The sequence below is a fragment of the Strigops habroptila genome, chromosome 10, assembly GCF_004027225.2.
Source record: "Strigops habroptila isolate Jane chromosome 10, bStrHab1.2.pri, whole genome shotgun sequence".
NCBI classification, from domain to species: Eukaryota; Metazoa; Chordata; class Aves; order Psittaciformes; family Psittacidae; genus Strigops; species Strigops habroptila.
Genome location: NC_046359.1, coordinates 30,907,326 through 30,926,683, shown reverse-complemented (window position 1 = coordinate 30,926,683; position 19,358 = coordinate 30,907,326). Strand labels below are relative to the sequence as shown.

Here is a 19,358-nt window from a genome sequence, read left to right as displayed (position 1 = left end):
TTCCAAATGCAGTTCTGCCTCTGATGGATCTGAGAGAAACGTCAGCAGCATGTGATGCAGTATGCAGAGCATTCTGATGGCCACCATAAAGTAACTAAAAGACTTAGAAGTATTGGAAAGAGCAAAGAGTTCAGGTCAGCAACCTGACTTCCACAGGAGATGTGGATGAGTTATACCAGTAGGTGTTTCTTGGCTTGTAACCTTTGCTTTGTGTCACACACTGTTACACACCTGGCCCTATCTGAGGGAATGCAATACACAAACACCAACAGGCACTCAGCTAGCATCATTTGTTTAATAAAGTCTTTTCTGTTCTTAGAAAAAGTTTACAAGACAGATGTGCTCCACAGAATAAACAACTAGCAGCTGATCTCTCCTTTTAATAACTTAATCCATGCAGAAAGACTGGACTGCCTACCCCTGCTGTTATGTAGCAGCTGAACAACATACCAAAATATACACAGATGTACAGGCTGCCATGAAAACAGGTCGCACATGACACCACAGAGTGAGAATCAATATACAAGCCTGCTTGGATAATTTTCAAAATTCAAGTGTAAGTTTAAGGAAAAACCCTGATTTCTTTTTGAAATGGAGCTTATGTACTGAGAGTAAATGTTCTGCTACAATCTGCCTACAGTCACCCTTTACTCAGCAGTCATGTGAAAACACATACACAAAAATGTTACAAGTCCTTTTTACTACTGATACTACACGTTAACAACTGGATCTGATAGCATTGCTTTGGTTGTTTCAATACAGAATGATAACAGGTTTCTAATGTCTTAGTTCTGTTTTCCCATTTTCCATTCTTTTCCAAAGTCACTGAAGAGTGGTGCTGAGGTGAATGTTGGGTGTCTTCAAGAATCCAGTGTAGCTTTTGTATGAGAAACTGTGGAAGGCAAACAAACGGGAACATTACTATAGGTAGAGTAGAAATAGAATTGGATTCCTTCAAATCCCATAAAGTATCTTTAGTTATTGCCACAGCATGCAAATTAATGCTAGGTTATCAGTATCATATTTTAGATCTGTTCTGCTCTCCAGAATTTCAAATGCTATTGGAAAGGTCAGACTGACCAAAGCACACCAACTCTGCAAACTCTTGCTCTCCACAATGTTCTTATTTCAACACACAACCTAGAAACAGTGGGGGGAACTTCATGTCCCTGTAGCACAGCAGCAAGCCCAACAGTTGCTGAGAAAGAGTACATCCTCGCTTCGTTTTCTAAGAAAAAGTTCTCCTTCCCAATGTGCCTGCTCATCTCCAGTATTGAAGAAGGAAAGTGCGCCCAACATAAAGCCAAAGAGAGCAGAATTTGTGATTCCAGCTGTTGTTTGATACAACAATCCACTTTTGACTGCAACTCAGTTAATGAATGGAACCATTTCACTCCAGTCTTGAAGCTGCTCTTCAAGAGGCCAGAGAAAGAAGCCTGTGGACTTGAAAGTTTCTTTGATCTCTTCTCCAGGTCAATCCAAAACAAATTTCCAGAAATCTATTCAATGCCTTATGCAAATTCATTTACATTAGTACCATGCAGATAACATGAACCTCTACAAAACAGAAATCATCCCCCAGTGTCTGACCACCAGGGAAGTGGATGGATTCTTTATTTTTTTTTTTAAAAAGCAACTTTCTGAGCAATGCAAGATACTGAATTGTACAAATTACAGGCCAGACTGAACTCTAGGGACAGGAAAAGGAGAGAAAGGTTACACCTTAACTTTGCAAAGCTGTTAATAATTAAACTGCATAGCCAACTCAGGGCTTCAGTTGCGCAGATGAGGGAAATAATGCTTTCTTGAGAGCTTGGACATGTTTGAAAGTTCAAAATCAGCAATATAGCTGAGGGGGAGAGAAGGAAGGTAATGAAAGCTCTGTCCCGAAGATTTAAAACTGACTGGAAGAGTACGATAAATTCATATCTACATATGTAGATGATTCATGACATAGAATTTGGTCTAATTCCATTCACTCATGTCCAGGCATGTCCTGCAGGTCCAGTGCCTGAACGGGGAGAAAATCCCAGTTCTCCTACTGAATTCGAGCAGCAAGCGTGGCTCTCAATGCCTGGCCCAATGTTCTCCTTAGATGGTGAAGGTACATGAAAAAGCCTGTTCTCAAGTCATCCTGGGAAGAACAAACTGAGGAAGGAGGGGTAGGAACAATGATAGGAAGTTGCAGTTCTGGCCTGTCTTTAATTTCTGACATGTTTTCCACTTCCATTGCTGAGGATTAGGTGTTATTTGGGCATTACAAACGGTAATTACAAATGGGGACTGTTCCAGAATGACCTGCCTGCTAGGTAAAGACTGAGAAAGAAACACAACCATGAAGAATTACAAAGCAGGATTTAGAGTTAAGTCACTGCTGTGCTATCAGACCACAATTTTAGACTTCCTGAGTCAACCTGGAGACAGTGGTGGCTGGGCCAGGCTCAGAGATATACACCTCCAGCCAAGCACACAGCTGGGAAAAGGTTTTCACCCACTTCTACATTCTGGTGAGTCAACTGCAGAAGCAGAGGTTAGCCATCAGCAAGATTACCCAATTTCACCTTTCAGTACTTCTAACGCAATTCTCTGTTATGTGCTGCTTCACTAAAGCACCCAGGGTTAGAGACTGCCAAGCAGGAGGACACAGCTATATGGAGGAGTGGAAAAACCAAACCTGAGGCCTGCTTTGGATGAGCTAAGGCTCTCTTTCCGAAGACACATCTCCTTCTGCTCCACTGCTTGCACTGGGGTCATCCTTGTTCCGGGGAGCATTTCTTTCTCTACTTGACTCCGAGGGCACCTTGGTTCTGGTCTTCTCTTTTCTCTGTTGCTGTTTTTCAAGTTTCGTCAGCTATTCACAAAGCAAGAAAACACTTCATGGAATAAAATCATTTCAGAAGACTATTTCTAAAAAATCATAAATGTGAGCATTTGTATGAACCTTGCAACTCAGATTCACACCAACATCAATAAAACAGAAAAGAAAAAATAAAACCCAAAAAGCTCAAGGCTTACATTTTCAGAAATTTGGATAAGACAGTGAATTATCATCATCTGCCAACATCATCACCCACTGAGTATGAGAGAACAGTGCACATATTCAAAGGACTACCCTCTGCTTTCCAGGGTTCCTTCACCCGACACAATCTGCAAATGTGAGAAAAAATAAAACACAAGGACCAAAAGGGAGGGCTAGATTCCACCAAGCTCCTCTTCTGTTTTGAGTCTTAAGTGGCAATTTTGTAGTTTCAAAGTTGCTGACAACAGATGTATCCCAAGTTCAGTCATCCAGCACACAAGAATAAATCTATTTTATTCTTTATCCAAAGAAAGATATATATGAGCCTTAGCATCAACTAGGATATAGAATACCCATTTCCAATCAGCTTTGACAAAGCCCTCAGCTAACACTCCCTTGCAACCTCACAGTGGAAATGCTTTCAATGCTACCAAGAGTCAAACTAAGTTGCAAACAGCTGTCATCTTTTTCCTTTTTTAGAGAAGCAGGTTGCAGTTAGTTTGGGGGACACTACATCATTGAATCATAGAACGGTTTGAGTGGAAGGGACCTTAAAGCTCATCCAGTTCCAACCCCCTGCCACAGGCAGGGACACTTTCCACTAGAGCAGGTTGCTCCAAGCCCCTGTGTCCAGCCTGGCCTTGAACACTGCCAGGGATGGGGCAGCCACAGCTTCTCTGGGCACCCTGTGCCAGGGCCTCAGCACCCTCACAGGGAAGAACTTCTTCCTAATGTCTCATCTAAATCTCCCTCTGTCAGTTTAAAGCCATTCCCCCTTGTCCTGTCCCTGCAGGCCCTTGTCAAAAGCCCTTCTCCAGATTTCTTGTAGCCCCTTTAGGCACTGGAAGCTGCTCTAAGGTCTCCCCTTAAGGAGCCTTCTCTTCTCCAGGCTGAACCAGCCCAGCTCTCTCAGTCTGTCTCCAGAGCAGAGCTGCTCCAGCCCTCCGAGCATCTCCGTGGTCTCCTCTGGACTTGCTCACTTACCTGTTTAGGGTCAACAGTAGCAGCCGGGGACTCCAATTCTATTGTTACAGGACCATCATTCTGGATGTGGACCTGCATGTAGGCCCCAAACTTGCCATCTGCAAAAGGAAGATACAAGAAGTGCTTAGGACTCTTGGAAGGATAACACAGACCAAAATCTTTACCAAACGTGCTACTAAAAAGACCAAAAAAAACCCTAAAAAACCACATACATAAAAGCACATCCAATTAACAAACTGCAGAAAGCTACTAAGAAAAATACCAGTGTATGTGCACCCAGCTATGTGGTCTGACACTGAGATGGTAAATCCCAAGTACAGAAATGTCAACAAAACAAACCAAATCTCCAGATAATCAAGGTTCTCACAGTTTAGGACAGGCAGGAGAGTTCTCACAGGCAGGAGATGATATATTAAAGGAGGTAACAGCTAAGCCCAGGGATCCAGTCCAGCTAACCAGTTAATACTTTGAGGAAATCTTATATACTGGCAAAAGATAAAAAGACTTGAAGCTTTCTCTGAAGCATTTGAAATTGAATAGGCATGCAGCTCAGTCCCAATCTGCTACAGCTCTTTCTAAGTTCCTGTTTGCAACCCAGGTCATTCTTTGACAGAGTTTGGCCAACAGGGTGGAAAGAAAAGACATCATCTACTGCTTCAATCCTGTCTGCTTCACGGGAATACACTGCTGAAATCAGAAATGTCTGTCATTTGTCATCAATGGCATTTATTAGCTCGCCAGCTGAGAGGCACAGAGCTTGTTCTTATGGCTGCAGCGTCTCTGGGTTGTGTTGTTAGGGTCATTGCTCACATTGTACAGCCAATGACAATAGAAAAACATCTATGTGTCATACACCAGGAAGCGGCTTGGCTAGAGGGAGACAGGAACGACCACCCTGCTGGGCTGCTAGTGGAGATACCATAATATCCCCTCATCTACTGCCACATAAAGACAGCTCCTTTGGAAGGCAAACAGAAAATCACAGAATAAAGAAAATAATGATCAGGGAAGAGCGCATACAAACAAGGTCCACTGGTCACATCAAGGGCCTTACCAACCTCTTGCCCTTACCTTTAATAAGCTCTGGTTTGTAGGCTTTTCTTAGCTGCTCTAGGAAGTTGTTATAAAAACACTCCGCCTGCTCTGTGGGCATTGCCATGTGGTAGTCAGGCTTGTTTCCTTTCAGGATGCACTGGAGAGTAAACTGGCTCACACACAACACTTCATACTGTTTATCCATCACGCTTTTGGACCAGTGCTTCCCACTTTCATCTTCAAATACTCGCAAGTTCAAGATCTTTCGAACCCTAAAAGGAGAAAAAGATACTTCCTAAATTGTCCCATATATGATCAACAGGTACTAGCTAATGCCTATCACACAGCATGAGATAAAGGGGAATGCAGATGTATGCTCGTTTTGCCTCCACACAACATCATACCCCTGTGTCCCTCCCTTCCTAAACCACGGGAATCTCGTCACATTAGGCAGAACCATAACCAAGGTCTTTACAGGCACACATTTGTCAGACCATTACTGTCAGGCCATAGGGCATGAGATCAGGACAGAATAATTGCAAGTTACAGGGTGACATAATGATGGCATAAGAATTAGGAAAGCTCACTCTTCACTACCTGATTTTATGTGCCACAACATTATTTAACATGTGAATAGCTTTGGGAATTTTAATCCTCCCACCACACTGGGAAATCACACTCGGTATGAAATGAGATCATCCTAAACCAGGGTTGTTTCCAAATATGTTCACATATATTCCTCCAGCGTTGCCACCTCCTCGCACTCTTCCCAAACCAAGCCCACAAGCCACGTGAGGACAGTACTTCTTCATCAGGATGAGAGGTGGAAGGCAGGGAAGAGCACAGAACTGCAGGTGCAGCGAAGTGATGACTGAGACTTGTCTTCTGAATTTGTATTAGGGCTGATTTGTGGAAGTAGGACTCACTGGCTTGAATACTCAGAGAATAAGAGGACTTTCATAAATAGACCCTGTAAAGCAGCAAGCAGACTTGCAACCCAGCCTAGGCTGGATTTTGATTGATAACAAAACTGCATGTCTGCCACTCTCCTGTTCACATCTGCAGCAACTATAAAGAAGGGAGCATAGGAAGTGCAAAGCATTTCAACTGCAGTCATTACCCAGACATTTTAGGCTGCTCCACAGGGGAGACAGTCAGCATAAAACAAAAGCGAGACTTAGTTATGGTGTAGCTTCAGGGCTTTGCCATCACTAAGGCAGTCACAAAAACCATCCTTGCCAATTGGTGTGTGTGTCAGCCACAAACAGAATTAACTCCTGAATGAAGTGAATGGTTAAAAGCCTTGGAAGGCCCCAGCCTTTAGGCTCAAATCATTGGCACTGCTGTGTTTTAATGATAAAGATGTTTGTGTTTCATTTACAGGATTACTGAAGTTTCCTTTAATAGGACTTGAAGAGTTAAGCTGATTTCTCTCATTCCTTTTTTTCCAGCTGCTGGCTTCCTGCCTTTTCTGTGTCAGTCATCCAACCAGCCTGGTGCTGAGAGCACAGTTACTATTGGTCACCCACTTGCAACATTCAGAAGCATCTTTCACATTCACCGAGGTAGGGATGAGAAACAACAACAGAAACAAACAGTGAGGCAAGCCAATGGAGCCTGTCAAAACATATACACCTTCAGCACACCCCCATTCTCTCTTCCACATCTGCCAAGGCTTGTTTTCACCCTTGCTCACATTCTTCTCTCTTCACTGCTTGAGCCTTTCCTCTTCTTGACATCAGTTAGCTCTATTACCCATTTCTTCTTTGCCTTCATAAGAACTGAGGTCAGCCCTAGAACAATGTCTGAAGGAGGCATAAGCAGCCCCTGGAGAACTCTCTCTTGCATGTGTTTGCTGGCTGAATCATCACATTCTGTGGCCATGGAACAGATGGCCAGAGTCAGTCCTCCAGGCTGCCAAAATTGATTCACTTCTACAGAAACGTAACCGAGGAGACTATCCAGCCTTTAGGAAGAACAAAACTTTCCACGTGCAAGCTAAAATGAGAGTTGAGCTTTCTGATACAGCCCATCCTTGAAGAACGGACTCCCTCGGGGTAAATTTGTCCAGTAAAGAGGAAAGACATTTTAAAAAGGGAGATGTGAAAAACCAAACATGTTGCTTCTTCCTTTTTGAGTCTGTTCCCAATAAAAAACACATAGACAGGGAATGAAACAGATTTTTCTCAATGGAACATAGAAAGAAACCAGTATTCAAGGTAAAATATGAAGAGGAACTAACAAGCAAACCTGAGTTTCCGAACAGGCACCCCATTTATTTGGCTACTGCACAGGTATCACTGATTCAGTGTCAGAAACGCACAAATAAAAGAGTACAAGGCAAAAGGAAACGTGACTTACATGTGCTCCAGCTCTCTTTGCGTATCCTCCAAAGAAATGCCCAGCAGCACACAGAGGCCTCGTCCTATCGAACTTATTTGTTCACCACCCACTGGGGAAGGGGAGGGGAAGAAGAATGAGGCTAAATGCACTGTCTCGGGTTATGACACAGATTAGCTACTGACTTCAGCTGGCAACTGCACAACCACCAGAGAAAACATCGTTCTGATCCCTTCTTCTCTGTCTTAAGATTTTTAGAGAATAAAGATCACACAGAATCCCTCTTGCAAAAGTCTTCCTGATGTCATGATTTATTTCATAGAATCATAGAATCAACCAGGTTGGAAAAGACCTTCAAGATCATCCAGTCCAACCATTCCCCAGCACTGCCAAGGCCACCACTAACCCATGGCACTGAGGGCCTCGTCTACACAGTTTGTGAACACTTCCAGGGACGGTGACTCCACCACTGCCCTGGGCAGCCTGTTCCAATGCCTGACTGCCCTCTGGGGAAGAAATTGTTCCCAATATCCAGTGTAAACATCCCCTCGTGCAGCTTGAGGCCGTTTCCTCTTGTCCTGTCCCTTGTTCCTTGGGAGCAGAGACCAGCCACCTCCTGGCTCCATCCTCCTTTCAGGCAGTTGTAGAGAGCAACAAGGTCCTCCCTGAGCCTTCTCTTCTCCAGACTAAACCCCCCCAGTTCCCTCAGCTGTTCCTCATCACACTTGTGCTCCAGGCCCTTCACCAGCTCCGTTGCCCTTCTCTGGACCCGCTCCAGCACCTCAGTGTCTCTCTTGTAGTGAGGGGCCGAGAACTGAACACAGGATTCGAGATGCAGCCTCACCAGTGCCCAGTGCAGGGAGATGATCACTCTCCAAGTCCTGCTAACACATGCAGGACTCCCATGCAAACGTCTTGGGGATTTTAAGCATCTTGAACACAGAAGCTCCAGCCAGTGCAACAGCAGGAACCATGCAAGCCGTACAGCAGTGCATGCAAGCCATGCAAGGAAGAAACTGTCATTATAGAGACAACACAGGCAAAGCATGGGCAAAGGCAAAAGCAGACACAAGCAATACAACATGACTGCGACTGAAGTACCAGCACACGACAGCAATGCAAGGAAGCAGCTGTATAGTGCCAACACATGCAAACTCCATCCCTGGCAATGGGATGGCACTGGTGACACGCAGAAGAAATGCAAGGAGGTGAATTACAGTGCCCGACACGTGCAAGCCATAGAAAGTGACTGCAACTGCGCTGCCAACACATGCAAGGATTGCAAGACGCCTGCGACCGTAGTGCCACTGCATGGGAAGTCACCCGAGGAGGCGACTGCAACCGTACTGCCAGCCCGTGCGCGCCACGCAGGGAGCCAGCTCTCACCACACAGGCGGCACATGCGAACCACGGCGGAGGCGGCCGGGCCACACTGCCGGCACGCACCGGGCACAAGCAGCAAGCAAGCCGAGCCGCGCTGGGGCAGGACGGCTGTGTGTGTGTGAGGAGGACGCCCGCCCGGGAGACCGGCCAGGCGCAAACGGCGCTGGGGGGCCGCTGGAGGCCGCGGCGGGGGAAGGAGGCCCGCCCGCGCCCCCCCGAGCCCCCGCCCTCCGCCGGGGTCCCCCCCGGCGGCGGCACACCGACCTGTGACGCTGGCCTGGGCCACCCGCTGCACGATGGCCTTCATGGTGGCGCGGCCGCGCAGCGCAGGCCCGGCGCCCCTGCCGCTCCGGGGAGAAGGCGGCGGCGCTAGGCAACGGCGGCCGCTCCCTGCCGGAGCGCGCCGCTCACAGCGCCCCCTAGCGGGTGGGAGGTGCTGCCGCAGCACCCCCCCACGGGTCGCTGTAGGGAGCGGTGTCCTCTATAGGAATGGCTATAGGGGCACGGGGGGGGGTGGGCATGGGAATTTGATAGAGCCTTCTGGAAAAGGAAGTGGTGGCCGTGCCCGGGATAGAAGCTCCCACAGAAGTTGGGCGAGCGGGCAGAGGGGTTCACAGCTTTCCATGCAGCAAGGCAGCATCTGCAAGGCTGTGGGTAGACCTGACAGACCCAAAAGAGGCTATAGGGACAGCCCCCATAGAAACAAGAAGGTCTCTGAAGGGGAAAGCCCCTAAGAAAGGAAGCCCTGTGTGTGCAGAGGCTCCTCAAAAGGGATTCCATGTCCATAGGGACTGGTGGGAGCCCCTGCAGAGAGCAGGGGCTGGGGGCACCCTATAGGTGGTAGAAGCCCCTATAGGGAGCCCCTATAGCAACAAGGGTCAGCAGCCAGAGAAGCTGGGGAAAACAGCAGGAGAAAACAGCAGCCAGGAGCAGATTCCTAAAGGGAAAGAGGCAATATCCGTAAGGATCTAACCCTGTAGAATGAGAGTGAGTTACCGCCACGGTGTCTGGGGAGCAGTACCCTACAAGGGCCAACAGCATGTATAAGGATCAGGGAAACCCCTATAGAAACAAGGGCCTGGAGCAGAAAACATGGTAAGTTTTCAGCTTACAGCAGTTTTCCTGCACTTGTAATTCATCTCTTGGAAGGCTTTTATTTGAAGGATGAGTAACAACTCTCGGACCACAAAGATTAAACCATGATCCTTCCTGTTTACTAATCTTTAAATCATCCATTTCAGAGGCAACCAAAGGAGCCATCCCAGCTACAGGTACATCCTGCACACAAATCAACTTCACAAGCAAAGCCACCAGGGCCACCTGGTCAGACCACTGGCCACAGCACACCAAGGTGACCACCAGCCTCACCCACACCTCACAGCACAGGTAGTTGAACCCAACTCATGGTTAGTAACTTGAACACACGTGCAAAGATCCGAGCAAAGCCTGCAAGTCCCGCCGGGCTGTGTCCCAGGCAGAGCTGTCATTTCAGCCATGCAGGAGAATAGTTTTCCACCGATGGGCTGGTGCCAGGATGACTCTCGGAGATGCCGGCACCAGCACAAAGTCCTGAGCTTGCAGAGTGCTCAGTTTTCGGAAGGAGGAGGGCTGTCGTCCGGAAAAAAGTATGACTTCACACGCCTGAGCAGTTGAGTAATGGGAGGTTCAACATCCTTGTGTGTTATTACTGTTGTCACTGTAAATCCTAAAGCTGTTTCTCTCGTGTATATTTCCTTCTTGAGCGCTGGTTTTGCCTGAGGATCACTTTCATTCTCTAAGGAATAAGAGGTGAGGGGAAAAAAAAAAAAAAAAGAAAAAAGAGCATAGCAATAAAAACATTTTATCCCTTCATCATAGCAAAACAGCAGCCACACAGGCTTCTCTTTGCTTATGATCAAGATACCAAGGATCTACTGACTGTGAGGACAGAAAAAAGGATTCACTGGGGTAAGTCAGGTTGCTGCACTGGTGCTGGACCAGCATCGGTACTACAGTAGCAGCAATAACAGCCTTCACATTATCTGCATTACAGCTACCTCCATGCTACTACACTACAATAAGGAGCAGGCTGCTGAGCAACACAGAGCTGATAGGATGGGAAAGGAAAGGATGAGAAAGGAAAGACTATTTCAATTGGAAGGGAACAATCACCTAGTCCAACTGCCTGAGCAATTCGGGGCTGACCAAAAGTTAAAGCACGTTATTAAAGGCATTGTCCAAATGCCTCTTTAACACTGACAGGCTCGACCACCTCTCCAGGGAGCCTGTTCCAGAGTTGGACCACCCTCTCTATACAGAAATGCTTCCTGATGTCCCGTCTGAACGTCCCCAGGTGCAGCTTTGAACCATTCCCACATTGCGATTAAGCGCAAGAAGTTGGAATGGGACACCAGCAATAAAGCACGTGCTTTTGCCGTCAACGCGGGATTCATCTTCCCTCAGAACGATCCTTCTCGGCACGCCGGGAGCCGCTGGACGCTCCCGAGCATCCTGCCGGGCCCTGACAGCTCAACCGCCCCAGGCGGAGCCCTCGCACGCGGCAACCGCATATCGCCGAGAGCCGGGCGGAGAGCACCCGGCGCTGCCGCCCTGGGCCGAGGGAACAGCCGGCACCGCGGCTGACAGGTCCCCGCCGTCGGCAGCGTCTCACCCCGGGCCAAGGAGGGTGCCCGAGACCCGCCCCCAGCCACCTCCCTCAGCCAATCCCCGTCCCCCGCCAACTCCCTCAGCCAATCCCTGCCCCCTCCCTCCTCCAAGCCCCGCCCCCTCTGCCAGGCCCATCCTCGGCCACCTCACGCATTCTCCACCGCCCCGCCGAGGTGACCCCAGGCGGCGTCCCCGGACTCGGTGCGGCGCTCGCCCGTACCGGAGGCGCCGCTGTCGCCGCCGCCGTGGCTCCTGGTGTAGTGCAGCATGCCTCCCAGTACGGTCCAGCCGCCCAACGAGTACAGCAGCGCAGCGCGCGCGTTCCACACCGCCAACCGCATCCTCCCCCCCCGCCGGCTCCCAGCGACACCCGCGCTCATTGGTCGGGCGCTGCCGCCAATGGGGCGGCACGCAGGGCGGGGCACGGAGAGCGCCGGTGCGCGCGTGCGCCCAAGGTGCAGGGCGGGAGAGGTTCCAAGATGGCGGGCGGGGCGGCCCCAAGATGGCGGCGGGGGGATGCTGAGGGGAACGAGCGGGCACGGCAGAGGGGATCTGCGCTCCCCCTGGTTTCCAGCAGCGCGCACATACCCCAGTTAACGTGTTCAAAAGGAGAAAGGAGACAGACCAAGCCCACCGCACGTACAGCTGAAGTGGGGGGAGCACTAAACAGTAATGCTCTCACCCAGTTTTATTTTTAATGAATACAGGCCCCGGTTGCTAAAAAGACACCTTCTAAGAACGCGCCCCGTTACAAATTGAGATAAAGACTGTTAAAATCTGTGCTGGCTAAAACATCCTTTATCTCTAATTACAGTGTATGAAAAATGTGGAGTGAACAGAATACAGACAAAAAAAGGAATACAAATAAATTAATACCTAGAAGGGCCAAGTAAAAAACTGTCCCTGCATATTTGTTTCATTTAATACTTAAAAACCTTTACTCTAAAAGAAGGAAACATAAAATAAGTTGCTCCGTTTCTGTTATCCACATGATGTATGTAACTCTTCACCTCGATTTGATCCAAGTCAAGCTGCACTGGAAACTGCCAGCTTTTTGAGGTGGTCCATGAATACCTGGAGACTAACATCATCTGTCAAGATTGGAGCTCCTGATTCCTGCAGACAGATAAAGAAAGAATGAGCCTAAAACAGTGGTGTTAGCACCAGGGACTAACTGAAAGCAAATCAGATGTCAGCACTCTGAATTAATTCCCTGCTAAACCAAGGACAGATATCTAGAGGAAAGATGCTACTCCTTGGCAACAGCTCTGACACTGTCCTCTGGTGCAATCCCAAAAAGGAAGTCTTGTCTTTTATAAAGCATTAGGAATTTTGCTGCCCAAAACAAGGTAAAGAAAGAGGATATAAAAATCTAGTATTCTCAGGTAAAATAGATCGATATGTATCTATATTCAAGGTACTCTCTCCAGAATGCTAAATACACTGTGACCTAAGAGTTTTAAATCGTATTGTAGGGAAGCGTGAAGATCAATTTTTTCATCAGGTCATCTGAAACCTGTAAGAGCATACTCTACAGCAAGTTAGCTGCTCGCTTCAATAGCAGCCACCACAGAAAATGCTCCTGGTCTGCCTGTGCCCCACGTGTAGCTGGGATACAGGGAGATCAAAGGGGCAAAGCACTCCTTGTGGAGGCCACTTACCTCCTGCCATTGAGCTGCTAAGGTAATGAGCTGTTGTGGCAGCACCTGTGTTTGGACAGCCAGTCCTTGGATCCATTGAGAAAAAGACCCAAAGTCAACTGCATTTTGCTGAAAATTTTGGGGGATTCAGTACAAGGAACACGAGTTTAGTCATCCAGGCTTGGAAACTGTATTTTGATCATCTTGACATCTAGTGATCCCTACCAGCACTGTTCATCTTGCAGGCTGCATAAAAATCTAACCTCCTAAACTGGTAACTCCATTACCAGATCCTTTGGCATGCAGAAATAACCTTGTTTCTTCGCATTGCAAAGCACTGTAAGATTTTCAAATGCAGTCACGTGTGTCTGCAAAAAGCTCTTAGGTAAGAAATAGAGAACAAATGTAACCTGCTCATGGTTTGTGGCCATGTGCTGAAATGGGATGGCTACTACGTAAACAAATCTGTACATGTACATTGTTTTACAGCATTCTAAACATGAGCAGCTCTTCCATTGCTTACCTGACCCCATGCATAGAGGTTATTGTGGGTCTGAGAAGGGTTCACTTTAGACAAGAGGAACCGCGCCTATTAAGACAAAATGTTAAAGAAGTAAATGTAAGATGTAAAAAGACTTCTTACTGCCTTAGATCCATGACTAGTGATGTCCCTCTGCTTTTGCAAGCAAAGGACTAATTTAACCTAAATGGCTTTTAAGTCCAGAAACAGCCCTGCTCCACAGACAACTTGTCTACAAAGGGCACTCACCTGGTAGGGCAGCTCTGGTTCCATGCGACACAGGCATGTCACCAGCACTGTCCCTCACATGCCCCCATCTGCTCTCCAGCAAAGAGGTCAGTGGGGGAACAGCATAACATGGTCACATCAGAAACGAATACCAAATCTTTGTTTCAGAGCATCAACTCCTGTCTCTTCACTGCTGCAAACAAACCAGGCACAGACGAGCACAACACAACTGTAATTCCAGGAAGAGCAAAAATAGGAAGTATTTTGTATCCTCATTTGGCATTAGAGACTAAAGGAACAGATGGTCAGTCCTTCAGTGTAACACACAGTCCTTGCAAACTAACTGCACTCCCTGTATTGGGTAAGTTTAGATACATAGCCAAAGCATTTCTTTTCCAGCTGTTTGTGGGATAAAAAGATATTTAACCTGTCTTTCTGGGGCTTTTTCCATCCTCAGATTTCAAAGGCATATCCAGCAAGCAACTGGCTTATTAAAAGACAAAGTTGTAGTAACAGCTCACCAGAAAATATGCAAGCTCTGTACTTTGAAGAGCTAAATTACCACTGTATTTTACTTACAGAACCATCCTTTTAAAGTAAAGCAGAAAGACAGCTATTTGCTCTATTCAACAACGGAAAGAGTTCTTCAATAAACCTCCTTACCTGACTGCCCCCATGTTCCGTGTGGATGTAACGTGGCATCGGGAATCTGGTCTGCAGGATTTCCTGGGCATCATCCAGTGGGGCTTGTAATAAGTGCTTGAAGTTTTCATATTCAGGCATCTCTTGGTAACCAGCTTTCTGCCACTGTGCAATAGTCTATTGACAGGACAGGGAGGGGATATAAAAACAGCAGAGGTGTCTGCAAGCCTCCCCTTTTAACCTGCACGCCTTAAGGCAGCAGAATACACACTTTTCACTACCTCTGGCAGTAACGTTATTTAGTTTCTCAACACAAAAGCAGGTAGCAGTTTGTGCAATGCAAGAGCAACTTGTTGAAAGTGATCTTCAAACCTTTATGTTTCAGCCCGCACCAACACAGAAACACAAAGCATTTAGAGATGACTGACACTTTGAATCTGATTTGGTCTTAAATTAAGCAGCCATGGCCTTACAGTATTTTCAAGGTCCATATGTACCTATCAATTGTTCTATACAGATGCTGGTCACACACTTAGCTCTTCCTTCGTCTCAGTTTTACTCAGTTGCTGAGTGTCTTGCTCTCCAACAATATGTAGAAACTCTTTAAGGTAACTCTTTGTCATTGTTGACTCAAGTGTTTAACTCCCATTAATGTAATTTGGGTATCCGTGCTCACCTCTCAAAGGGAACAAATCTCATATGGAATGAAGTCAGGAGCTAGTAATGGAGGTGTCACAAACTATCATGCCAAACTTCAAGTATCCTAACAACAGTTCGGATATTAGTGAAGTAGCTTAGTTCAAAAACAAAGGTAAAAGTTAAAATGCCTTCCAGTATGCCAGTATTTAAAAGCAAAAACTGGAAAAATCCATAACCCATTTCTTTAAGAGCAGCAGTATTTAAGTGTCAAAACCCAGCAACCAAGTATGCCATGTAGCTGAAAATCAAACTGTATCTGAATATCAACCTGCAGCTCTCTGACCTGCTTAGGTCCAAGCTTTTCTGACCTTTTCCAGGTATGGTAGGGGATCACCTTCATTACCAAGTGTCCTGGTAATGGATACTTGGAAGTAGGAAGAAAATTAACTCTATACCATCAGAAAACAGGACTCCAGGCTAGCATGAGAGCTGTTTCTCAGTGCAGAACACATCCTTAGGGACTCCAGTTGGATTTTTTGTTAGGACAGTGGGGAGGGAAATTGTATTGAAACTGGCAGCACATATGCGATGTCATTATGTTAGCGTGGGCTTTGCAAGCAGCTTATTTTGTACTCGCAGTGACACTGTCTGCGTGCATGGCCACAGGGAAGGTGTGCAAACAGAGAAAGAACGTGTTTCACCGTACCTCACCAAGGTAGATAACTATCTGGAAAAAAGTATCCATCAGTAGGATCCTGTCAGGAAGAATACTGCTGCTGTCCAAAAGCACTGGCTGGGGAAAATAAAGAAGAAAGTCAGAATCACAGAATCAACCAGGTTGGAAACGACCTTCAAGATCATCCAGTCCAACTGTTCCCCAGCATTGCCAAGGCCACCACTAACCCATGGCACTGAGGGCCTCGTCTACACGGTTTGTGAACACTTCCAGGGACAGTGACTCCACCGCTGCCCTGGACAGCCTGTTCCAATGCCTCACTGCCCTCTGGGGAGGAAATTGTTCCCAATATCCAGTCTAAACCTCCCCTGGCTCAGCTTGAGGCTGTTTCCTCTTGTCCTATCCCTTGTTCCTTGGGAGCAGAGACCAGCCACCTCCTGGCTCCATCCTCCTTTCAGGCAGTTGTAGAGAGCGATAAGGTCCTCCCTGAGCCTTCTCTTCTCCAGACTAAACCCCCCCAGGTCCCTCAGCCATTCCTCATCACACTTGTGCTCCAGGCCCTTCACCAGCTCCATTGCCCTTCTCTGGACCCACTCCAGCACCTCAACATCTCTCTTGTAATGAGGGGCCCAGAACTGAACACAGGGTTCAAGGTGTGTCCAGTATAGGAGTATTATCACTTCCCTGGTCCTGCTGGCCACGCTATTGCTGATACAAGCCAGGATGCTGTTGGCTTTCTTGGCTACCCAGGCACACTGCAGGTGCCGCTAAGCCCTCAGAACTGCATTAACCTTCATGGCTGGCCAAACAGCTTGCTTGGCCCTGCCTGTATAGACATTGCTCCACCAATAGCTGCTCAGTCCATGCAAATGCCTTGCAGAGCACGGTCACCCTCCTGCAGCATCACTGCATGGAGCAGTGAGTTATCAGCTGCTGTCTGAAGCACAGGATGGGAGAGAGCGATTCCTATGGCTATCCAAGTTTAATTTCAAATTATCTTGAACAAAAGTATCTCAAAAATAAGAAGGAATAACATGCGAACCCTGGCAAATGCTGTCAAAGTGTTACTGCAGTAGCTCCTGCATTTCTTTCTTGCCAGACACACTCCTTTTGAGGAAGCTGTCAGTGTAAGGGAATCCATGTCTGTCCATTGAATAATTAAACAACTGAAAACAGGCAGCTGGTGAGAGATTATGGTCTGGAAGGGCTGAGGCTTGCTGACTTACAAAGTGGAGATGGCAGCCTCTGGTAGAGAAGCAAAAGCAATACGGACAGACTAAAACATTCACTGGCTGTTGGGGGACAGGAGCAGTGGCTTGGCAGGGGCAGGAGAGTGCATTTGGGGGTTTTTTGTGGGTTTGAGGGCTTTTTTTTAATCAAAGCTGTAAGCTTACTGAACACACAATTGATATTCTACATTGCTCCATCTCATCCTTTAATAATTACCTCGATTAAAACAATACATATAAGGGCCTTTTTACTGAAATAGTGTTACTCTGACTGAATACTCATTATTTTGGATTGATCCACCTCTTCCTGTTAAAAAGGGACTCACCTCAGGAGGGCCATGGAAAGAATAAGCATAAAGGATGGGCTGGATCATAATGAGAGACTGGGTCAGATCTTGCCTAGCAAAGTGGTGACGGTAGTAAGAAGATTCATCTGGGCTGTTATTGAAGACCTGCAGGAATGGGGATCGTCGCAGATGGAACATGAACTGCACCAGAAAGAAGTGTGAGAGGAGACATTTCAGCAAGTTGTCAAAACTTCTGCACCCAAGTCCAGTCTTTCTGAACAGCAAATCCCTTTATTAACTCCTCAGAGTTCTTTCCTTATCAGTCACTTGTAGCACTGACCTAAAGGACTAGCCTACCAAATTAAAAAAGCATCTGTTCCTCCCCTCTTGAAGCTGATAAACAGTACAAGATGTTTTATCATCACTCACTCTCACCCTGGCATACTTCTCCCACGCTGTGAGAAGTGAAGTTCTTACCTGGGGATACAAAGAAAATGATTCTGACAATCTGAAGGAGTTGGGATCATCTTTGCTGTATTGTCCAAATTTCTGACACTGTTGGAAGCAAAATGGATACTTTGGTTATCTCTATATTTGATTTTATTTTTTTTAGAATTGACACCTTTTTTTTTTGAAGGGTGTTCTTTTGGTTGTTTTTAAACAGAGCAAGCAAGGCATAAATGTGACAATAGCAAGTAATATAAAATTTACAGCCTATTTTTCTTTAAGTCAGTCATTTCTGTATCTTACTGGAACAACAATGGTGATTCAATCTGTTTATCTATTTATATATATTAAATGTAGATTTGAAATTATCTAAGAATGAAAGAAATAGTTCTTCTAGTACTACCCATTTCTTTATTTTCCATTTTACCAGGCATACCACGTTATACCTAAGCTGCTTTGTACACTGTGAAACACTTCTGCAGGAACTCCACTGCCTTCTAGAGCGGCAGCCGCTGCATTTCAGCAACGGCTTCACTGAAAATTAGCAGCATCAAATGGTTTGAGGAATTTAACTGTACATGACTCCACAATCATTTCCACATGCATCATGCCCATGTGTGTTTCAACACTCAAATCTTTATTTGCTACTGGTCCTGGTTTTTCAGGTCTGCTAGAATCAACTCCACATGGGTGTTTGGACAAGGCCAGAACTAATTCAGGCAATCAGGCTTGTGCAATTCAAAGCGAAAGACAGTAGGAAGCTGCAGAAATAATTACTATCCTGAACTTGGCACCAGTGAACCCACATCTGAATGCTCTGTCCAGTTTTGGGCTCCCCAGTGCAAGACAGACATGGATATACTGGAGTGAGTTTAGCAGAGGCCACCAAGCTGGTCAGGGGCTGGAGCACCTCGTGTAGAAATAAAGGCTGAAGAAGGTGGTTTTGTTCAGCCTGGTGAAGAGTGGGATTAGGGAATCATATTGCTGTCTGGTAGGTGGAGAGGTGAAATTCTGATGGGGGAAAGGGAGGAGGCAGGAATCACAATGATCAAACATTGGAACAAGTTGTCAAGAGAAGCAAGAGAAACTCTGTCCTTGGGGATCTTCAAAACTCAACTGAACAAGAGCTGGAGCAACCTGCTCTAACTTCAAAGCTGGCACTACTCTGAGCAGCGGGATTGAACTAGAGACCTCCAGAGGTCCCTTCCCACCTGCATTATTCTGCGTTTCACTGTCATTTCTGTAATCTCAGGTTTAACCCCTTCAGCATGATGGGATGTTTATCTACCCCATTACACATTTGCTGATCATACTGGCTTCTGAGCTATTGTGTACTGCAACTATGTGACCGTGATCAGAGCACAAATGAAGCAAGTCAATCTGGAAAAAGAATTCTGCGTTTCCAGAGACCATTTTTACTAGAATGGAGAATGCACCCAGCTGCAGTCTTTGGGTCTTACCAGTCTGATCAGCTGTCTGTCCAGCCACCGCAGAACATCAGGTCCCTCCTCAGATTCAGCTCTGTACACTCCCAGTCGTGCCATCAGCACTGCAGCTGCCTCTTGGTCAAACGCAGCTTCTATATGCTGGAGCTGACTCTGTGCGTCTGCCCAACTATAGGGTTAGTAAAGGGTTAGTGCTAC

General features: G+C 46.7%; 3 protein-coding genes across 8 annotated transcripts in view; all 3 read right to left on the bottom strand.

Moving 5' to 3' along the window:
* Nucleotides 1-276: 276 nt before the first annotated feature.
* Nucleotides 277-9,167, bottom strand: DTD1 (D-aminoacyl-tRNA deacylase 1). Its single transcript, XM_030500187.1, has 6 exons — nucleotides 9,026-9,167; nucleotides 7,400-7,490; nucleotides 5,075-5,310; nucleotides 4,004-4,101; nucleotides 2,675-2,851; nucleotides 277-892 (listed from the first exon to the last, which is right to left on the bottom strand). Exons 1-5 carry the CDS (start codon nucleotides 9,066-9,068, stop codon nucleotides 2,696-2,698), a joined length of 624 nt encoding a protein of 207 aa, XP_030356047.1. The 5' UTR covers nucleotides 9,069-9,167; the 3' UTR covers nucleotides 277-892; nucleotides 2,675-2,695.
* A 786-nt stretch (nucleotides 9,168-9,953) lies between these two features.
* Nucleotides 9,954-11,809, bottom strand: SMIM26 (small integral membrane protein 26). Its single transcript, XM_030500188.1, has 2 exons — nucleotides 11,628-11,809; nucleotides 9,954-10,535 (listed from the first exon to the last, which is right to left on the bottom strand). Exons 1-2 carry the CDS (start codon nucleotides 11,785-11,787, stop codon nucleotides 10,348-10,350), a joined length of 348 nt encoding a protein of 115 aa, XP_030356048.1. The 5' UTR covers nucleotides 11,788-11,809; the 3' UTR covers nucleotides 9,954-10,347.
* Nucleotides 11,810-12,047: 238 nt separating this feature from the next.
* Nucleotides 12,048-19,358, bottom strand: part of LOC115613998 (protein transport protein Sec23A) — a 31,221-nt gene continuing 23,910 nt past the window's right edge. For 5 of the 6 annotated variants that reach the window (XM_030500177.1, XM_030500179.1, XM_030500180.1 and 2 more), the window contains 7 exons: nucleotides 19,176-19,329; nucleotides 17,746-17,823; nucleotides 17,308-17,469; nucleotides 15,783-15,869; nucleotides 14,459-14,614; nucleotides 13,571-13,636; nucleotides 12,048-12,523 (listed from right to left, as the gene is read on the bottom strand). In XM_030500177.1, coding sequence (XP_030356037.1) covers nucleotides 12,434-12,523; nucleotides 13,571-13,636; nucleotides 14,459-14,614; nucleotides 15,783-15,869; nucleotides 17,308-17,469; nucleotides 17,746-17,823; nucleotides 19,176-19,329 — 793 coding nt within the window. In that variant the 3' untranslated portion in view covers nucleotides 12,048-12,433. The remainder of the gene's footprint in view (nucleotides 12,524-13,570; nucleotides 13,637-14,458; nucleotides 14,615-15,782; nucleotides 15,870-17,307; nucleotides 17,470-17,745; nucleotides 17,824-19,175; nucleotides 19,330-19,358) is intronic. The other variant, XM_030500182.1, reaches the window with a different exon arrangement.